The sequence below is a fragment of the Cimex lectularius genome, unplaced genomic scaffold (genome assembly GCF_000648675.2).
Source record: "Cimex lectularius strain Harlan isolate CLEC.00 unplaced genomic scaffold, Clec_2.1 scaffold258, whole genome shotgun sequence".
Taxonomy (NCBI): domain Eukaryota; kingdom Metazoa; phylum Arthropoda; class Insecta; order Hemiptera; family Cimicidae; genus Cimex; species Cimex lectularius.
This window is the reverse complement of record NW_019392828.1, coordinates 493,067-516,121: the sequence shown is the minus strand read 5'-3', so window position 1 is coordinate 516,121 and position 23,055 is coordinate 493,067. Positions and strand designations below refer to the sequence as shown.

General features: G+C 33.4%; 1 protein-coding gene across 7 annotated transcripts in view; it reads right to left on the bottom strand.

The window, feature by feature from the left end:
* Positions 1-23,055, bottom strand: part of LOC106670319 (nucleolysin TIA-1) — a 387,290-nt gene that overhangs the window by 13,339 nt on the left and 350,896 nt on the right. For all 7 annotated transcript variants that reach the window (XM_024228481.1, XM_024228476.1, XM_014400523.2 and 4 more), the window contains exon 5: positions 19,481-19,661. In XM_024228481.1, coding sequence (XP_024084249.1) covers positions 19,481-19,661 — 181 coding nt within the window. The remainder of the gene's footprint in view (positions 1-19,480; positions 19,662-23,055) is intronic.

Sequence of the window (23,055 nt, the reverse complement as noted above, 5' to 3'; positions counted from 1 at the left end):
CTCTTTCTGAATATGTGTTAATATAAGTGATTTATTTACGTAGAACTATTTGAATTGTGTATAACCTTTTTTTCTCTGTTGTTCTAAAAAATGAAGTGATGGCTTCGACATTTTAGAATAATGGACATTGTACATGATCTATGCAGAACATTGTGTAAGGTTGTAAACTTTGTAACACACCAAAAAATGGTTTGATTGAAATTAAGGAAACACCTAGCCTGGTGGAAATGTAGAAAAATTAGGGCTATAGAATATAACACTTCAAAATTGAAATTATATGAAAATGGTTATCACTGTAATTTATACACGTTTTCGCGTAGAGTTATAATAGCTTATAATAGGTAAGGCTATTGTTAGACCTTTGGCTTTGCTTTCAGTTCACACGTCCTGCCTTGGCAGAAAGGTAACAAAGGCTTTAAATAAAATCGATCCCCAAACTACTCTTTATCCCTGTTATATATCGCAAAAAGGCTGATCCGACCATAAAAGGGGCGACCCCTCCTTGAAAGAAGTCCAATACATTTTTCTTAAGATTAATCGTCGGTTTTTCAATTCGGCGCCTCCCAGTCATTTACAACACCTGTATGAAAGTGCCTGCTCGGTGATGGTCTTCGGCGTTAAAAAACCGACTTGTTGTGGACTTATTAGGACGGGGATGAGAGGCCGGACGCTAATGAAGAGCGGTTAAACAGAAAGTTATTAATGGGCAAAACCTCTCTCGCAGGCGCCCGTTTAATCTGCAGCCGTCTTAGGGCCCCTCTGTACATCGCGGATGATAACAGCGTAAATTTTTTACGGCACCTGTTGATCCCAAGGGCAAATACGAAAAGCGAGTCGAAACAATAAAGCTGTGATACTGACGGATTTTACCCTATAATGACTAAAAAAATCGTCTAAAAATGGTGAACGTATCCATCCAGAGAAGACCCTTTCCAACTAAATTTAAAAAAATATATATATGTACAGAAATGCGATGACTAATTAATACACAACTAATAAAATCATTACTCTTGACCATAACGCTCTATTTCTTCTATTTGTATCCCACCATCATAAGTTTCTTATTTGACTAATATCATCATCTATCTTATGACAATTATAATGATAATGAAGATTACCAAAAAGAGGAACGTAGGTTGTTATTCGGTCGAGCACTTTCACAATATGGTGTAACAGTCCATACAATTCGTCAATACATTTGGTAGGATCGGAGATGTGGTCCAAAGAATGTTCTGGTGTTGAAATTACGCCAAGCTTTCGGTGTTTTATTTCACCTTCCTCAGGGCTCTACACCGGATACATATACATATAATTATTTGGAGGCCGTGAGATGCTGTCTGGTGTAGGTTTTAGAAAAACATTTTCTTTATCGTGCCAACGTTTCGATCTTTATTGAAATCATCTTCATGGCTCAAAGTGTTTGTTTTCCGTGTAGACGTGTCCTTCTTGTCTGTCGTGTTGTGAAGAGTGCCCACACATTTATACATATAATATGTTATAATTGCTACGTGTAAGTGAAAATAAAAATCAACTTGCTTTTCCAACTTACATATTCTCTGGCAGTTTGTTTAAAAAAAAATAGTTTTTGTATAAATATTTTTCACTCTTTTTGACATTTCTTATACTGAGTACAATGTTTTCAACAAATAAATAAGCATATAAATAAATAAATGACACTTATTGCAAACTATTATCACAGACAAAATCAACGTAAACAAAGAGGACTAAAGAAGGTTATTGTCAGGGACTGGTATATCTGTCCACGTTTGGGACTATTGAATTAAATAAATAATTTAAACTATAATCTCTGATTTCTCTAATCTACTAAAACAATTGTATAAATATTGTATTTATTGTATACTAACCTTCTCTAGTCCCCTTTGTGTACGTTTATTTTGTCGTAATAACAGTTTGTAATAAGTGCCATTTATTTATTTAAAAAATTGTACTCAGTATAAGAAATTTCAAAAAGAGTTAAAAAATATTTATACATGTTGAAAAGAAAAAACAATTTTAAAAACTGACAGAGAATCTGTAAGTTGGAAAAGCAAGTTGATTTTTTATTTTCACTTACACACATGAGAAATTATAAAATATTATATGTATATGTTTATGTATCCTTTGTAGAGCCCTGAGAAAGGTGAAATAAAACACCGAAAGTTTGGCGTAGTTTCAACACCAGAACGTTCTTTGGACATCCCCGATCTTACCAAATATATTGTTGAAACAACTGGTCGATCACCTTTACATCATACAAATCATAATAAAATATTGAACGATTATTTGACCCTTTTCATCTTTAGATTTTTTAATGTATTTATCATTTATTTTTCATTGAATCGTTAAGCCAAATATTCAAAGAAAAATAATATAAACAGTATTTTGAGTATTTTTGACTAATGTTTGTATTTTTGAACGAAAAAGAATGAAATTACCAGAATAATAATCATTTGTTTGCCTTTAACTAAAATAAAGTTTTGTCTGCTATCAAAAATTTATACACTTGGGGAATTTAATCAACCGTTATTTCGAATTAATTACTTTATTGTGCTATTAAGTAAGGATAAGGGTGATATGTTAAAATTTTCAACGAATTTTGTCCAATTTTTCTTGACGGTCATAATTATTTCATATGGTATAGAGGATTTTCAAATGCTTTGGGAGTGGTTAATGAACTCGTTCAAGACCCTGATATAAGAAATGCGCGAGGAATTCATAAAATGTTTAACCACCTTTGCAGAAATCCATTAAAGTCCTTTCTAATCTAATGCCTCACTTCCTTTTGTTGAATATTAGCCTAAAGGAAAGCGGACTTGTAGCGTGTGGAATGATGACTTTCGTTGAGCAGGCCTTCATTTGCATAATAGCGTGGGAGAAAGGTTGAATTTAAACACTCGGCAGTCATTCCCAATAGGATAAAGTCGTTCAAACGCGATTAAAATATTTCATCTAATTGGACTTCAACCAATTGGGGGCAGAGGGAATTTAAAACGTTCCAGTTTGATACGAAGGTCGGTAGTCTGAGATCTAGCCGATTCGACAGAATGGGTTTAAAGTTTCGTACTTGGCCGACTAGACGATGCCACTGCTCGCCTTTCCGGCCCCATCAGGACAAATTGAATCGCCTTACAGTGATCTTACCGAGCCGGGGAAGTTTATGTCTCATTGGGGATTACATCGCGTCAAGTAAAACAGAGCTATTACAGATGTGGACAACTGTTTTGTTAATCCAGTATAATTGGATACCCGGTGAAACGTTAAACTTGCTCCTGCTTCTCTTAAAGCTTAACTGAAAACATCTTGAAGGGATTTTCTCGTTTAAACTAAAGCTCAATTTCTGCCTAGCCTCACTGAATTGCTCTGTCAGACACGTTTCGGTTTCTCTTAAACTTCAGTGGCTGATTTGTGTAATTTTTAGTATATATTTCGTTCAAAAGACGTCTGACAGACTAAAATAGCGAGGATAGAAAGACCTAAATATCAAAAACAACCAAACTACGGTTTATCACCACGCAGCCAAAATAATTACATTATTTGAATTACAAAATCTTATAGTAACAAAGATCTTTACTTTATTTCTTTACAGAATTTTTCAAACAGTCTGTTCCAGCATGAAGGATTCAGCAATTTTTTCATGAAAAATTCAATTCTATGATTATTCAGAAATCGTGAGATGCGGTTTGGTGTGATGTAGGTTTCAGAGAAACATTTTCTTTATCGTGCCAACGTTTCGATCTTTATAGAGATCATCTTCAGGGCCTGAGATTTACAAACATTGTTTAAATTTAACAATTACATTTTGGATGTGGAAAAAAAATGAATTTATTCAATGCAAAATATATTTTTTATATACAATCAAAGTATTTGACGCAGAACGCAGAAAACAAACACTTAGTAGAACTCAGTGAGAAGAAATCGGTTAAATTAGAAAAAGGTTAGTTTAGTTTATAAGGTATGAGGTGCCAAAATATTCGGAATCGACCAAACTAAGGGTTAATCACCCTTCAGACCCCAAGAGGAAATCTCACAAGGCTCGGAAATTTATTACTTCATAGAAGCTTTCGAATGGTCTGTATTTTGCCAGCTTCTATCACAGAATCTCCATTAAAAGTTTAAAGGATATAATTTAATAAGGAACCGATCCGTTTTTAACGTTCAGTTTTTCTTTTTTTACGAGTACTCACTTTAACTACCTCAGGGCCAATGTTTTTGAAAAAAGCCCATATGTAAGTATATCGGGTTCGAATGCAGGGCCGCTGGATTCGAACCCGGGACCTTTATCTTACAATGATGAGCGCCGTGTCAACCACCGAAGCCTCCAACGGTCAGTTTACAGCTTATTTCAAAATTAGTTTACAGATCTACTTATTTTATATCGAAGAAATCTTTTCTGATGGCTGAAAAACTTGACCAATCTTTGCAGTCGATTGCAATACATAATCAACAGGTTCAACCAACGAAATACATAAACAAAATGCCTTTAAACGTTGATTAATGAGTTAAATGTTATATTCCTTTTTTCCTAAAAGAAGTATTGTCATTTGATCAAATAAATGTCAAACAACACAGGTAAGATTTCACTTCAAAATGGTATCATTATTACATCAGACATTTTGGCCCGTTGACTACATTACTGAAATTGTAGTTCCATTAGATCAACTGTCAGACATTGTTTATCATTTGAGCATGTATACCGTTTGCAAATATACAATCATATCGCAATAAACGTTGTAAAGTGGAGAGTGGAGTTTATTAGGAAAATTAATTAGTAAACAATTAGCACGGGTGTTTCTAATTTGATGGAGAATTCGAATTACCTAATTGGAATTTATAAGACACCACCTAATAGACCTTAATTGGTATCGACTACCGGAAACATAACTGGAAACACAGAGTTGGGCATCAGTGCTGAAACTGGTCGATTAGGTGAAATATGAATAATTTTTCCTTGATTGAGATAAATGGTCAAAATGAGAAAAAATAGCGAGCATCTAGGTTAAGTATTGTTCAAATAAGAAGTAACTATTGTTAAGTAAAAAAATAAAATTACTAACTAATGTGATTATATAAATTCTCTAATAAAACTATATTTATAACGAACTTAAGTTAACTATTTATTTCAATCAATTATTCTTTTTATGTAAGGTTTTGGTTGAGATAAAATCAGTGTCACGAGCGGGATTCGAACCCACGACACTCGGCTCAATACGCTGCTGCTCTAACCACTTGAGCTATCGTGATTTCGATCCACTCGGACACCAACTCCCCATCTAAACCTACAACCTTTCGAATTTTCTCTCTTTTTGGATGGAGTGCTTCGAAGTCACGATAGCTCAATAGTTAGAGCAGCGGCGTATTGAGCCGAAGGTCGTGGGTTCGAATCACGCTCGTGGCACTAACCTTTTCATTTCAACCAAAAACCTTACATAAAAAGATCAATTGATTGAAAGAAGTAATTTGGTCAATCAGAACATATATAATAGATTTATTAACTATTTATGTTAGAAATTCATTTACTGGTTAAATATTACATGGAACAGGACGATTACATTATAGTTAGATCATATTTCATCAATTTCTTGCATTGATGTAGTAATAATGTGTTTTATTGTAACAAAAAATATTTGTTATATTGTTGTATACATATCATAGTAAACAGTCTGTTTTATTTTTTATGTTTTATATATTTATATTATAATTTTGTTTATTTTTATATTTATTTTCCTAATAAACTCAACTCTCCACTTTATAACGTTTATTTTTATGATTGTATATTTGTAGACGGTACACATATTCAAATGATATTTCGCCTCAGATATCGTAAGATCGAGAGACGTTTGACGTAGTGGTTATCGGTTGACAAATCAACAAGAGACGTCCCAGGGATGATCATTCACGATCAAACTCTTGAACAAGTCCACTTCCTCATTCCGTTTGGAATTCGATTCTTAACAGGTGAATGGATCATGTAAGATGTGTAACCACAACTTTATAACCAGTTCTGCTTACTTCTGACAGCTGCTCGGAGCGTGGCTTGGGGAGGGGTTTAGGCTACGTTCTGGTCACTGTATCATACAAACGTGACGTGAAGAGTTTCCAGGACAATTACCATGTAAATACACGTCTTGCCGAACTCCAGTTGACATTTAATTTAACTTAAAGCACTCCTCGGACGTCGCGTGGGGGAAATTTTCCTTTTCCTTCTACCAGGACGATCGTTCATGTCGGCCTGGTGGAGGATTAACGAATAAATTTTCTGGGCCTCGCAAGTAAAATTAACCCTGTTTTCCGTCCCATTTGATTAAAGGTGAATTGGTTTAGACGTACGAAAGAAAGCCAGTGTAAAAGGTTAATTGAAAATAAACGCGGCCATCCCCCTTTAATTAACACTGTGCAATAATTAGCGGAATGCCCTCTGAAGGGAGTAAAAATGATGATTCAGGATTTTATTTTCAGTTCAAGACCGGCCCTGTGCTTCAGCATCATGCAATCTGATTAGTCACGCTATTTAATTTTTCACTGTTAAATTAGATACTGTCCCCCGGAAGACTTCTATATAGCTTTATTTTACAATAAAATTCCTCTTCATTATTTCTCTAATTGAAAAATATTCCAGTTTGAGAAAAGTATTTTACAAAAAATAAAGAAATGTTGTAAACAGCCCAATTAACAATTTTTTTAAATTCTTCCAATATTGGGAGTTTCATGTTTTCATTACCGTAAAATCATCGTTCAATGATTACACTTTGTCTTAGAGAGTTCTTTCAACCGAAACCCCCATTTTTTACACAAACAATTCTTTTTTTACATTCTTAAAAAATACATAAATATAAATAAATAAAAGGTGTTCAATGACGTTATTCAATTAAATAAGTACTTAATGACCTCTGAATTACAAGCACGAAACAGTTGTTAGTAGGGATGGCAATCTTTAGTCACACATAACGCAACTTAAAGCATATAGTCAACCTACTATAAATTAAGCTATATTTTAATCCTTTATTATTGTTTATTGAAAGTTACAAACATTAGTCCCTCTAAAGTTTCATTTTGTTGTTAAATTGATTTATAAAATAAGTACAAAATCACGCTCTTAAAAGTTCACTTCATTTAGATTGTTAAAAAACGAAATAAATAAAAAAGAAACAAGAAAATAATAAATTTGACAATTATAAAATTTAATAATGAAAGCTAATCTTAATTGTAATAAAACAGGATTTTTTGTGTAAGCCAATGCCAGGTCTGCCCCTCCATGCTCCAAATTCTATCCTCTTGATCAAAACCTACTCACTACTTCGATGAACAGAAGACATATAATTCCAAATTAAAGCAAGAATTCAGTCATTATGGACTTGGTTACGTTTGAATGAAATTGAACTTTATGGGTACATCCTTTGATCAACCAAGAAAGATGCATAGCCTCAAGACTACTTCACACCATCGCAGAAAATGGTTCAAGTATTAATCAAGAACGAAGAAGAAGAACCAGATGCGGAATTTTGGACTTTCCAGATTTACGACAAGACCTTAATGGTTTTTGGATCTACAACATTATGTCTCATCTTCTGAAACCCACGGATATACACCGGCCATCCACACATTGTATGAGCATACATGACTTCAGAGGAGCATGACTTTAGATGCAGCGAACAGCAAGACGTCGATCATCATTAGTTATCCGAAGGGGGTCAAATGTACGGTGGGGAGAATATTGTAAATAGTTTTAAGTTTGAAAACAAATTCGTTTTTTCCAGGCCTTTAAGGGTGAGAAATTTTGTCACATTTCAATTCATTTCAAAGTGACAATGTTATGATTTAGGTGCCTTGATTAGGCTTAGAGTAAAAAAATAATAATAATAATAAAAGAGAATAGGGAAGAGACAGTCGAGTCGAGTTTGGGGAGGTGAACAAGATTCCGTGTAGATGAGAGACAAGAGTAGTGTGCGATCCTCAAAAGTGTTATATTCCCTAAAATAGAGTGCTTCGGAATTGACTGGAAATAGTGAGTACGTATCCACCCTTGTTCTAAATGGTCTGGCAAACGCTTTAATAGGAAAATACTGTTTATTTAAATTTATAAAAAATTTTAACTGTTTGTTCAAAATTTAAAAGGAAATTTATTGGTTTTAATTATTATTTTCTTGTGTGTTTAATAAATTGTGTTTAAACTTTAATTAAATTTTATTATAAAAAGGCACCTGATCGGCTGTATTCAGGTTCGATTGGTTTTACCGATATATCGAAAACTGTATGTCGGCTATCGGTAGTTTTAATTTTAGGTACATTACGACTATTTTATAATATCCATATGAGCTAGCCCAACTGGAAGAAAAGAACGACATTAGTAATGGTAAAAATATATACATGGTCATTATAATTGGAATTATAATTCTTATAAGATATAAAATAAAATAGATTTAGGCTATAAAAATTAAGGTTTTTAAACATTTCGAGCATGTTTTACAAGTTGCCACATGTTTTCCTTTTTCCGGTGCATTAAAATAGTTTCAAACAATACTTTTTGTCTTTTTCCCGGGGAACGCCATCATATTTGAAAATTGTGCGCAGAAACGTAGATACAGATGCCTGACGCAGAAGGCAGAATGGTAAGTTAGCTTTACCCATGGACCATGGCTTAGACACAATTAAAATTATATACATATATCGATGTCTCATACCAGTCGCTAATCCAATTTGACACACAGACAGGGATATTTTTAAATTATATATTCAATAATAAATCAGAAAAATGGATAGTCAAGTTTTTGTAAATTAATTTTTTTCGTAAATAAAAATGAAAATATCGATAAATTTCAACGAACATATCGACATATTTCAAGTATTTACAGGCGATAAAAAATGTACTCGATATGTGTAGTTGTTAGGCGTTATAGGCAAAATTTGCAGAAAAAAAGTTGTAAGACTATATCCCGAAGAAGCCCCTTAAATTTTAAACGATCCGTATCAAGAATGCATAAAAGGCAAGACAACTATAAACATAACAAATTCATCATTCCATATAAAAATACATACTAATGATACCAATCAATCCTAATAAATAATTTTCAACAATGTTTCAGTGTAGACATTCTTCAGCTCATATTTAGGGATATATCAATACATCAATCCCATGTTTTCAAAAAAAATTTTGTTATCCAGCAAAGCGAATTTCGGGCCGTATGCCTTATTCAATGCGAGAATGTAATCCTCTATTGAATTCCATTATCAATTTATCAATGCATATTTCTCCGAAATACCTGCAATAATCAGGATTTCATGGTTGTTCGAGTTTCCAAAAATCCTTTTACTAAATGAAATATTTGTGTAAAGGAATTCGTTTCGACGAAATTGTTGAAAAATGTTTGCGAACCGTTTTTTAAAAGTAAAAAACAAAATTGTATTTTATAATCTCAATATTGAAGAAAATTAAAGTTTCCATAATAACAAATAACACAAATGCCCCATTTAGTAAAACGACCAAATTATATTTTTCACATACATTAAACACATACACACATACATTAAACACTACATACATTTAAATTGGGTATTTATGTATGCTTTTTACTTAATTGCATCTCAAACAGAAAGTTGAGGTGAAGAGGTGACAGGTATAAATTTTTTTTTTAACATTTCATTGCAACGTTTCCGGTGTCTAAAACCCTTCTTCAAGGATGATAATAATAGGAAATCTGCAATAAATAAACAATCATATGGTAAAATATTAAAATTAGCGAAACAGATCAATAAAACTAGTGATGAGTTTAAAAAAATCATTCGAGCTTTAAATCACTCCTGCTCTCATTCAACGAGTAAACACCAACATAAATCCATAAAATCTCCGACAAACTACAGGCGACTAACATTGCCGGCTTCTTCTTCCTTTTCATATGTTTCTGACCTTACCCAAAAAAAGCTTTAAAACAAAAAAGTTTCTGGTACTACAATAAACTTGAATATGGGCTTGAATCCAATTCGATACTTGGGTTTGCTATAGCAAAGCAAAGGACAAAATTTCTAGGTTAGGGCAATCCATTGTCCAGTAAATAGCATTCTATGTGAGTGAGGTATGAAGTACATGCGAAAGACCAAACAAAAGCTCAAAATAGATGGACCCGGCATAAAAAAAACCTAATAATTATTTACCAAAAAACGACAGCCCTAATTATGTACGCCATGCAGATGAAACATTTAATTTCAATGATGGAAAATAATATTCCAAGTCAAAGAACACATAAAATTGAACCATATGGAGTCAGTAATAACATAAAAACTTGATGATGGTACAAAGCTGGTTAACGTAGTATCAAAACGCCCACAACCTGTGAACCACCCAGTTAAACACGTAGTTTATTATTTGATGACTGATACCACATTAATGTTTCTTAAAAAAATGTGTATTTATTGTAGATTGTCTGTCATATCAGCCCGATGAAGTGAATACACATCAGAACGTATCAATAAAATGTTTAAAAATGGATGACTCCCCTTTTACACCTGGGGCCGCTTCATCACGATTTGCCTTTAAGACCGACTGTCTTGTACTTACTTTTTGTGTTTAATAATCTAAGAAATACTTCAAGATTATTTCAGCCGTTAATTAGGTCATGTCAAACACATATTAAAAAAATATTACTCCTTTAAAGCAATTAAGTACAATTTTTGGTACAACGCTAAATGAATTTGTACCATCAACACCACTTAACGTGTACGGATTAGCCAGATGTTCGGATTAGTGATGTTTGGATTTGCAGGAATCCAATTAACTATATATATGAAGTTGGTGGTGCAGGTTGGCTAGTGAGTGGATGAACACATGTTGAACAGATCTAAACATCACATTATTGGGTCCGTTTCTTCTCGCTGGTTTAAATCAAAAATACCCACTCAGTAAAGAGACCGGTTTCTCGATAAAAATAGTATTAACAATAGGATATTTACTTTGCATATACAAGAAATATATTACGTAAAATTTGACAACGTAAGCAGGTGTGCTTTTATCGTTTTGTATCTCCACGACACTCAATCCGTAAAAAACAAATGAATGTTAACATTTGTTATTAATTAGAGTGGAGTATTACTGTTAATTGAGGAAGCGAGGACCACCCCTTTAACTAATATTGTTCAATAATTACCCGTTTTTCCCCTCTGAGAGGAGAAGGAAAAAAAGCCCTGTTTTATTTGTAGCTTTTTTGTATCTCCGTCCCGAAGTGATTAATCATTGAAAGAATAAACAAGGGTGAAGTAAATTTTTAAAGAAATTGAAATGAAAACACAATTTCGTTTATTCCACCGTTTTGCCCAAGTTTTACCGCGACGAAACTCTTGGAAAATTGCTGACTTAGTTCACTTAGCCGTAATTTGCACTATTGTGCCCTCTTAGTTCCCTTCCCACGTGGGCTTAACTGTGAACCAATTCCGTCCCCGCATTTCGCCCCTTTCTGGCCCGGCCTTCTCCAGAAAGGAGCCGCCGCCAATTTCGATCCCGCTACATTGTTATTCGAAGCGCGTCGGTTCTACCTCCATTCTCGGGGGTTCAGCCCTTGCAACAGTTGGGGGGAAAGAGAAAAGTGAAGAAGGGCTTGAAGGGACCTCCTGAGCCTGCTAGGATCCCACGGCCTTTTCAATTCCTCAGGCTTAGCTTTTAAACGAGGAAATCATACTATGTACGTACTATTGAATGAAATTAGAACCTAACACTTCACCTGCCTCCTTTTACGGATTAATTTATCCTTCGAATCACTCTCACGTGGGGCTTCTCGTGTATTCAATATGTATTTTATAAAGGATATGTTCAAACTTGAGTTCTGAAGTAAGAAATTTCTACCCAAACTTCTATTTCAATAATTTCCATCTGCCATTTCAGCTTATAACAAAAATCTTTTCATAAATTTAAACAAAATACGTTTATCGATATATTTCTGCCCTAAAATGTCTGTATAAAATCAATTCAAATCAGAATGGACATAAAAGCATTTGTTATGGTAAACAGGAAATGTGTTTTCCTAATATCTCAGGAGTATTCTAAGAATCCAATACAAGTTTTGCACAGAGAAAAATCCTTTTTGATTTATGTTGTTAACATTTTTCGAGTAAGAAAATGTGACATACGTTATTGTTTAATACGAGTTTTATCTCCGCTCCCGCATCCACCAACACGACCACAAGGGCAAATGGTAATATTCATTTGAAATATACCGATTTTGCCGGAAGTTAAATGAGTTGGAGTTGTGAAGGCACAATGTTGGCAAACAGCATATCCCACCGCCCTTGATATTTCAAAGTTGAGAGCTGCATCTGAATGGACTCTGTTGGAAACATTCCATTTGGAAAATTGAAGACGGATTGACTTTTTCCCCCTCATGTCATTTAATATGATGTCGGCTTTAAACACGAGTCGGGCCGTTTTCACGATGATTTCGCAGCAAAATGCACTAGCTTTTACACTACTTTTTCCTAAAACATTAATTTTTCTTATAATGTTAATGAATAAGGAAACATTTTACAAAGTAAAACTTATAAAGATATATATTTCACTATTCAAGTAGATATATGCTTTTAAGAGATCAATAACAACTTCAAAAAAGTTCAAATAAGATAGATTTATTCAAACAAAACTTTCTCAGTGACTTGTTCTAAAGTCAGAGACAGAGTTGAGATGGACAGTTGGAATCGGCCAGAGACAGTGTTCAGTCGGAGTCAGTGATAGTCGAGATGGAGTCAGGTGCTGAGGGACCGTGAGACAGCCATGGACCAGTTGAGATGGAGTTAGTCATATAGATGGATACTAAGATACAATGACATAAGTAAACTGTCTGGAGGTTAAGTTTTTCCGATGAATTCGTCATCTGAAGAGGACTACCAGTGATCCGCCCCTTTCAAGACTTATGACCCTGCCCCACCACGTCTCTTAAACTGGAGCATTTATGTCAATTAATCCCTTTTTCCTGTATAAGACCGCTCTAGCCCTGTGAGCGCACAGAAGAAGTAACGTAAGAAATCAGTTACTATACAGAACATTTTGATGATTGGCTGAAAATTCCGATTTGCATTTGCCATTATTTTAACATTAAAAATACTTTCCACGTACGAAAAATACGTTCCAACATCCGCCGCATCCAAACTGCCAAATCCTTAATGCGCCATTTTCCGTATCGAACGAAACTATACGTACTAACTTAAATTTTCCTTTCCTCGATGATGAAATCCGCTCCCGTTATCGACAATTTCACAAAACCCTCCCAACCACCGTAAATCAGCACGTCCAAAAACTCACATCCCGACAAATTCTCTCCAGCCCTTCTCGCTGAAAGGAAGAGACGATGGTCTCGAAATGTCCTACGTGGTGATAGTTAAAGTGATACTGACACAAGTGTTAATTAAACAGTATTAAACTCAATTAAATTTTAGTATAATTGGAGAATTACCAATGGGTATTTTCTCCACTCTTGTCTTTACTTTCGTATATATTTCTTATCTCATTGTTACATATTACCAAACTCATTAGGTAAGTACACTTCGGTCTTTCAAGCAGAAGTACATGTCATCAATGTTTGTGCCCTAGAAAATCTTAAAAGAGGTTACACTAGTAAAAATAATCCTCATAAGATCGGATAGCAAAGCTAACTATACTAAAGCATTAACGTGTAAAAAAATCACATCAAAATTAGTCAATGAAGGCATCCATAATTTCCAAAACCTGGGGGAACTCAACAACCTGATGATATCGTGAGTGCCAAGGCACAAAAGAATTTTGGGTAACGAAAAAGCAGACACACTGGCAAGAGGAAGGACTGCAAGACCATACATAAGCCCCGAACCAATACGTGGGATAACAAAAATAAATACAGAATCCTCCATCACCGAATGGATCCAAATAAAACAAAAGAGAAGTGGATAATCTCTAGCGGTGCTATTCACAGTAAACATGCTATAACAACCCTCACCAAGACTGGCAAACTCACTGCTACAGTTGGAGAGGGCCAAACTCGTAGGAGCGATATGACTATTAACAGGTTACTGGCATCTGAGTACACACATACCTATCATGGGCATTCAATGATGATTCCAGTTGCAGATTATACAATGAGAAGGAAGAAACAGCCACTCATATCATCTTCGAATGCGAAGCAACGGCTCAATGGAGACAAAACCTAGCATACAGAAAAAACCTGAGGAAATTATAGCATATAACGTTAATTTCATAAAGCCCGCTATTTCTCCCCACCATGGAGACGAATAGAAAAGATAGAAATAATGTGAGAGGAGATAGGGCTGACCGGCTCATTCTTGTTGAGAAAAAGGAGAGAAGAAAAACGTGGCCACTTTTGAATTTAGAATTGATTATAGATAAAGTGATATCAGTTTATGTTTTTGATTTTAATTTAGTTAAAGGTACATTGTACACAACACACACAGTAAGTGTTTCTGTTTGTGCATGCACAAGAATTTTGGTTAATTTTTTCCTTTGTGTATTTTTCTTATTCTTACTGTAAGCATTAATCTTCTTATAATTTGTGATTGGGAATTTATTTTTTTAATATAATTTAATATGATTAAGCATTGATCTTTTTTTATGATTTATAATTACATATTTAGTTTAGAAGATAAAGTTTTTTGTTCTATTTATTCATGATTCACTGAGGTACGATCCTCCGACTATAAAAAAAGGTCAAATAATCACCACAAGAAACAACAGTCAATGACGTAATAGTTAAAGTTCTAACTATATCTTTTAAAAATAAAAATTCTGCAAATTAAAAAAAAAGTTAAGTAAGTTACGTGTAAACAAGAAATCACATGAGTTTAAAGCGTTCCTGCAGTGTTTAGCTCATAAGGTGGCAATGCCGAATATAAAATCTCCATCTTGGAATTTTCAGTCTTCATCATCACTGCATCTAGTTTCAATTGCTATATTTTTCTAGAAAAAAATCCTACGAATCTAGTTTACAAAAATTTAACCTTTCTTGCGAGAACGCCAACTTTTGAAAGTTAGGTTAGGAGAAGTGCAGTGCTGTTCGTACAGTGTTTCTGCCTGTGTATTAGCAAAACTTCTTTTTGCGTCAATCTCCATCTTGCAAATTTCATCACCGATTCATCTCGTACCTTGTTTGTTATATTTGTCTAGCTGATAATAATTTCCAAATCCAGTTTATAAATTAACCATTTTTTGCTCAAGTTGGCTCAGAACAACAGCAACTGAACCAATTAAAAAGAAAAAGCCGATACACTACCATAGTACAATTAATTTATCAGTATTCACCTTTCAGTTCCGGTTTGCATTTTTCTGTTATAATTTACAAACACCATTTGGTGTCTTCAACGATGGCAATAAATATGAAAAATAATGATTTTGCTAAAAATATTAAAATAATAATTATACGACTCCGGTAATGTGATATGATCTCAGAGAAATAATTGCCCATGTTTCTTATCGCTGTAAGTAATAATATAATGATATAATGTTTTTATATATATATATATATATATATATATTTGTAATATATATAACAATTAATAATCAATTTACTGGTTTCTAATAATATATTGCACGTTTATAATACTTTCACTTGCAATATTAATGGGTTGACGTTTTTATAACTCTGGTCGCGTTTACCGAGAGATAGGGCGCACGCAGACCCCAGAAGTAAGTAAAATATTAAGAGTACATTTTAAAAAGAGTAAGAAAGACAAATTGATTTGTAAAAACACACTATTTGTTTTCAGGTTGAAGTTTTTATAGTTCCGTGCTTCTAAAATAAAGCTAGGTCGGCACGCTAGGCCCTGTTGCACAGGGAATACGTCGTTTAAAAAAATGTCCCTTCCCTATTTATCTATCTTAAATTATCTCTAATCTATCTTATACGGTTGTCAAATAAAATGGCCGTTGTTTATATCTTTATCATATAAAATTCGTATGTACAATTAAGCGTTAATTTTTATGTCATTTGTAATAGGTTGCCGCCTTATTTAAGTGCCTTATTTATCAGGGAGATGGAAACAACCGCTATCAAAAACATAATTGATGCCGGGTATAACTCCGTTTAGAAGGGATAAAACTTTATATGTTATAACAGCTTGAAACAAATAATTTCGAGTATTAAAGATTCCAGTCCGTTATCTGAATATTCAACCGGGTAAAGAGAAGTTTCAACGACGGATAAGAAATGATAAGATTCTAATTTGCATTCTTTCCTCCCCACTCCATATAAACGAAAATTTTCCATTTCGTTTTACAGATTCCGTGCATAAATTAAAAAAAAAGAAAGAAAGAAGGGTGAGCTGGCGAAGAAATATGCGAAGGACGGGCAGGAGAATTTTTTTATAATCAAATCCGGAGGGTCGATAGAAAAATTTACACTCCGCAAGTTAATGAAACATTTGTTTTTCTCGCAGTTTCTGCGAAAATCATGCCATATTGACAAATTGTAACATTGCACATTTATTGCTACGAAATCTAATTACAACAATGATAAACGACAAGGACACAGATTGTTTTTACAAAGCTCGTAAGACAAGGAAAATCGAAGTCACGCGATGACTATTGACTGGGAACTACCTACGCGTCATGGAAGACCTGTTGCCCATTGTCGTCTTGAGCAAGCCGATAAATTAGAGATCATCCACGATAGTCATCGAGCAATTTCTTTGACCGATTGTCAACTCTTTTTTACTGATGGAAATGATTCGAAAGCCGTACAATTAGGAAAAACAAAATTTTATCAAATATACTAAACTTCAAATTATTTGAGAAATTTTTTGTATAATATAATTATAATCTAGAAAAATGGCAAAAAGGGTGGGCAATTCAAAAGGTGGGGTTGAGATGGGAAGTCCGAGTGGATGGAAGTCACGATAGCTCAAGTGGTAGAGCAGTGGCGTATCTATCTGAAGGTCGTGGGTTCGAATCCCGCTCGTGACACTTGACTTTTTTATCTCAAATAAAAACCTTAATTAATTGAAAGATATAATCTAGAGTTGTTAAAGGTAATTGAAAATATTTGGTCATAAATTCCATAGATCATTGTATATTAAATTAAATTATATATAATAATCATAAATTTATATTTGGAGGTCGTGGGTTTTAAAAAAACATTTACTTTATCGAGCCAACGTTTCGTTCTTTATTGAGATCATCTTCAGGGCTCAAAGTGTTTGTTTTTCATGTAGGTGTGTCATTCATGTCCGTTGTGTTGAGAGTGCCCGCTTATCTCCCTCTCAACACGACAGACAAGAATTACACATCTACACGGAATTAGAACTTTGAACCATGAAGATGATCTCAACCTACGTCCCATTAGACATCTCACGACCTCCAAATAATCATCAAGTAACGGTCACTAAACATCACACAATTCAATTTATGTATAAACCTTCATCTGTAAATATTTCGGGCATTGCATTAAATTTGAAGTACCTTTGTTCTTTTGTGAATCCTGTATTTCAGCAACAGTATAACTCTACACAAATTTTACAATTTCGCCTTTCTCACAACAGCCAGTTATTAAGATGTAATCTTTGAACTGACTAGAGACAAACAGCGAAGCTAGACGGACCAAATTAGATCAAAATATCGATCTAATTTTCTAACCACCCTAAGCAATTTAACAATTTATTGTGACCTAGTTTGAACACCTTCCTTCTACAGTTTGCTCATTACAAATTAATGTATTAAGCAAGAAGACTGCTTGATATTCCACACCTTTAATGATTTATTTTGAATTACACAGCGCTTTTGGTTAAGGGGAAATTAATTACTGCCCTTATCATGTATTCATTACGGCTTTCCCTATAATGGTCAACAGATTGAATCTTCTTTCAATAAAAAATTGGTTTTAGAATGTAATCGAGTTTATTTTTAAATATACTTTTATTTTTGTACATCAAAGAGGATTGTTACTGCTATTTCAATGCGGCCCTCCGTCGAAAACAACCCTTTTATACGAAAACATTCTTGACCTACAATTTTTACATCTCAATACAACGAGTTCAAACCGTCGTGACCTAGTTCGAAAATGTTTTATGGATGTGACAATTATTTAAAATTTGTAAAAAATATATTTTCTCATTGATGTTTGATAAGCCTTCATCACATCTTATTAACCACAAAAAGAATTCATTACCACAGATAATTTTATATTAAAAATCAAGAATAAGAATAATTTCAAATGTAACATTAATTCTCTTTGTCAAACTTAACAGGAATTTGAAACAATTATTAATTATTATTTACTTTTCATGTAAAGGGTGGTGCAGATGAAAAATTAATTGCACAAGCGAAACTCGAACACACGACCTCCGGCTCTAAACAGCTCTTGACATTAATTTTTTTAATCTCCACTACACTTTACATAAAAATTATAAATCAATTTAAATAATTACTTTGGTTAAATAGGACCAACTAAGTCATATGGATTATTTTTTGTTAATAATGCAAAAGGGTTATGATCTTCCATTGGTAACATGGAAGCCTCTGGTTTCTAGCTAAAAGAAATTATAAATTAAATTAGCAGCAAAGCTCATTCAATATCAGAAATATAACCTACATCCGGTTATACAATAAAGTGCATTCAATACCTCCACTTATCCTAAATTCACCATAATAATGTGCAACAAATCCACAAATTTAAACCCACGACATTTATCCTGTCACTTAATTGACTTTTATAAAAAGCCTATTTTCTCACTGCTGTTTTTAAGTTTCGTGATTTAGTCAATTAACATAAAAACTTATATTAAGAGGAAAAATTAATTCACACTTCATTAACTCAAGTAACATTTTAATTTTGTATTAAAAATAAAGAATAAGACCAATTTGAAAGAAAACCCTAATCTCGTTCGTCGAACTTTGAAGGACTCTGTCACTTTAAACCGGTCTTTCAAAATGTTCTGAATTAACGATGCTATGAATAGTTGCAATATCTAAGAGTTCAAGCATAAAGAAGAAATTTACGAATTAAACTTAAATTTAACGAGGCCCGTCCCTTCTATATCAGAAATATAACCTTCATTTTGTTATCTTGCCCAGCCAAATACACACTTTTGATTAAGTTTTTGGTTGATAATCATACTTATCTTTATATCAATTCATATTTGTTTAGGGGTCATAATAATTGACCATATTAATTTTTTCATTTTATTATTCTTTATATCTTTGATTTGGTTTTGATCTTTATATTATGTCTTCTTCTAAAATTAATATTGATGCATGATAATAATATTAGAAAGCTGGTTTACTTATGGGTTGACAATCTATGCTCATCGCCGGCCCTCTGAGCATAAGAAGTCTCACTATTTTCTTTCAACTTTCGGGCGTAATTTAGACATTTGAGCGTTTTCCTTTTCTTTTATTAATGATTCTTTGTTAAAATTGTCTGTTTACATTGATAATTAATGAAAAACGAGTCTTTACATTAAAATGTCTGCCAATCTCTTTATTCGTTAAATTTCCTGTAGAATATCGAATATATTTGTTCCTTACCTTATGAAAGCGTATCCTTTATCTTTGAAAACACGGATTTCCTGGATGGTGCCATAGGGGCTGAAGGTCTTTTGGACCAATTCCTCAGTCAAGCCGTTCGTTAGTCCGCCGCAGTAGACCGTGCAATTTGTCGGGCTGGACTGGTTGTATACTTCATCGAACGTAAGTGGCTTTGCGTTAGCTGCAACAGAGAACGCAATGGCGATAATTAGAAAATGAGATACGAGAGGGGAAAAAAAGCAAGCCGACGAACAAGGGGCGTGTTATGACTCTAAACTACGGTATGTAGCACTCGACGACGGTCGCGAGCAGGAAATGCCATATAATATTGATAGAAGCAATCATGCGGAACACACATCCCCGAGAGCTCTACTGACACATGTGTTCCGCGCTGCTGAATATTCTATAAATATTTCGGCCCCATCCGCCCCGGAAAGCCGGTATCGTGGGTACGTGCGATGCCGCAGCTGTGCTCTCCGCCGCTGCAAATTCCGCCTGAGGGCTCACCGACGGATTCCGCAATCCGGCCGATTCCAAATAGCTCCGAACGACTTGAATTCTTCTATCCCGGTAACTTTTTTCCTATTTGCCGAAAACGTGCTATTGGGGCCTTTCTTTTAAAGGGGACACAGACACCTTGGACAACATACGAGAGGGACACAATACATAATTATGAATCGCACAACGTAAATCGTCTTTTTGTCGCAAAAACTGTGAATGTAAATCTTACTTTACGCCTTTCACGATAATCAAGAACACAGTCACAATATTTTCTTTTAGTATTGATAAACAAAACAAAACTTATCAACGTAGCAGTACCATTTCTCGTATAAAATTAACTAAACCTTTAAATTACTGACATTATTAAGCTAACGATTGAATCCAATAAACTTACTGTTGTAATAAAATACAATTTATAAGGCAATATACTGAGAAATAGTGAATTATTGTTCTTGAAATTTATGTGTACTATTTTTCATTTAAATAGAAAAACATAAGTAAAAATAATGTACTTGCTATTATAACAACTGATAAGAAGAATTTGTCTATAAAACCTGTACACAAGTATGTACTAGAGAAGGACTTAACATCAGATGGAGGGGGAAAAATCCAACGAGAAAAAATTATCATTTGTGTACTGAAATACTATGAACCAATATCGGTTGGCCAGAGATTGGAAGAGAACTTCTTTTTTATATATTTGCCGGATGATATAATTCTCTTTGGATCAGTTGAAATCGACATGATCAATAGGGACGGGTTGAGCTGGAAGGGTGGGTGAAAAGGGTGAAAAAAAGAAGGGAAACGATTTGACGGTAGCGAGTCCACAAAGGATACGCTTATAGACCCCCCACGGGGTGAGGTTGTTCACAAGGGGGGAAATTGTTCACAAGATCTCATCCTTTACAGAAATATTACGTTTGATTTGACTAGAAAGTAATAAAGGAAGCGTTATTAATTTTTCAACCTCTCCGCACCCTTCCAGTATTTGGAGAAACTTTAAAAAAAAAGTTGAGCGTGGGGATGAGGAAATACCCTTGGTTTAATATGATTAATAGTGAATTCCTTGCAGTTCAAATGGTTTTCATAGCAGCGAATGTGGAGGAATCCGCGCATCGCAATTCATCCCACGGATGGAACGCTGCGTACAGTATGCTTTCATGTCACAATTCAATCTGAATCCCACGCATCAGTCCCAACCCTAATATTCACATTTAACAACACAACCCAAGTTTCACAAATAAATAATAAACAATATTTATTTTGGGCGTTTCAAATAAATTGAAAAACTCAATTCAATGTTCTTACCTAAATTATTGTAAGTTAATTTAATAAAATTCAAGATGTGACTTTTGTAAAAATAATTACAAATTCAAAGGAACCATGCAATTTTATAATACCACACCATGCTAAATGGACCCCAGAAAATTTCATGATAGAATTTAAGGTAGTAGAAATTTACAAGAAAAAAGGTCAGATATATTTTTTTTGAAAACTGTACAGACATCAAACATGCTAGTGAACGAAAAGAACATAGACAAATATAATAAGAGGCCATAAGAAAATTATAGTTATGAAAATTACATGAGGAAACGTGCAAGTAAAATTTGAAAACATACCTGTATACATTGTATATTTTGTAGAAAATTGATGAAATTAATTTGATGGCGTTATATTGAAACAAGTACTTTTTGGAAAGAAAAATTTCCATTTCAGAAAGAAGTATAATAAAGAGGACCAATGTTCGAGTAGCGATTATACAAATATGTTATGCGTGTATAGATGTTGCGCGGACACTGGCGCCAACAAAATAATAATGTTAATCAATTCCCTTTAAATATAGTATACAAATATTTCTGATTGTCTGCAATATTATTGACAATAATTTCATCCAAAGTTGGTGCGGAATTGTTTTCTCATCCCTTACACATAAATTCTTCAATAATTTCGCTACAGAATAAACTATGAATAGTGCTAGTAAGATTAAATACAAAATAAATAAAAGTAAAACAAAAATTGTCATAAAAACATTACAGGAGTCTTTGATTATAATATGGTTTATGCACTCAATAAATTTCAAATTCCTAAAAACAAAATAAGAATAGAAAAAGAGATGAACAATTTCTAAGTATTCATAAAATTCTATATTATATTACAATATGCTTGAATGATAATCCCACCAAAACTATTAAATATAAAAATTGTAAAAATAAAAGAGAAATGTTAAAATATATAATATGATCGAAGAAATTTTAAAAGTAGTTTAAATTGGAAAAAATAAAATAAATAAAAATGCACGCAACTTACGCATCTTTTTTGCGAATTTCTTTAACAACATTCGTGACCGATAAATCTGAAATCAGATATTATGAAATGTTTATAACAGTTAATTCTTTTTTTTCTTTTTTGAATAGAGACAGTTTAAATAGGCAGTCTCACGGATTTTGATTCATCAAATATTATCCGTGTATTCTATTGTGTTCTCTGTAATTATATGAATTGCTGCTACAATTTTATCAAAACAAAACGAACGAACGGAATTTTTTTTATAAATTGTTTATCTCACGATATAAAATGAAAAATCTTTCACTTGCTGTAATTAAAACAATCAATTCTTTAAGCAAATGCAAACAATTCCTACAGCACTTTTTGAGTAAAAAACGAAAAAATATAATTATTCTGCGAAGCTACTTCGCACCGGAAAAGACGTTTCACATTATTACAAACAAAGTTAGGAAACTTTGAGCCGGGACGAAGAGTTAAGAAAATAAGGAAATGTCGTTACTTAAACTGTCCAACAAAGGGCTTAAGTTAGTAAGTAACGAAAGCTATTAGTAAACAAAATATATATAAACATTCCTTAATTTTATACAAAATGTTGATATAAGATTATGACAATAAAGCCCATAATTAAATTTAAATAGAAATATCTACAGAAAAATCGGAATCATTTCTGGGACAGTTTAACCGAGAAAATAAACATTAAAATAATTCTATTCTACCTTTTTTTTGCATATAATCAAGCTGAGCATAGTTCATCAAACAGAAATGCTGTTTAAAAGTGATATAAAACT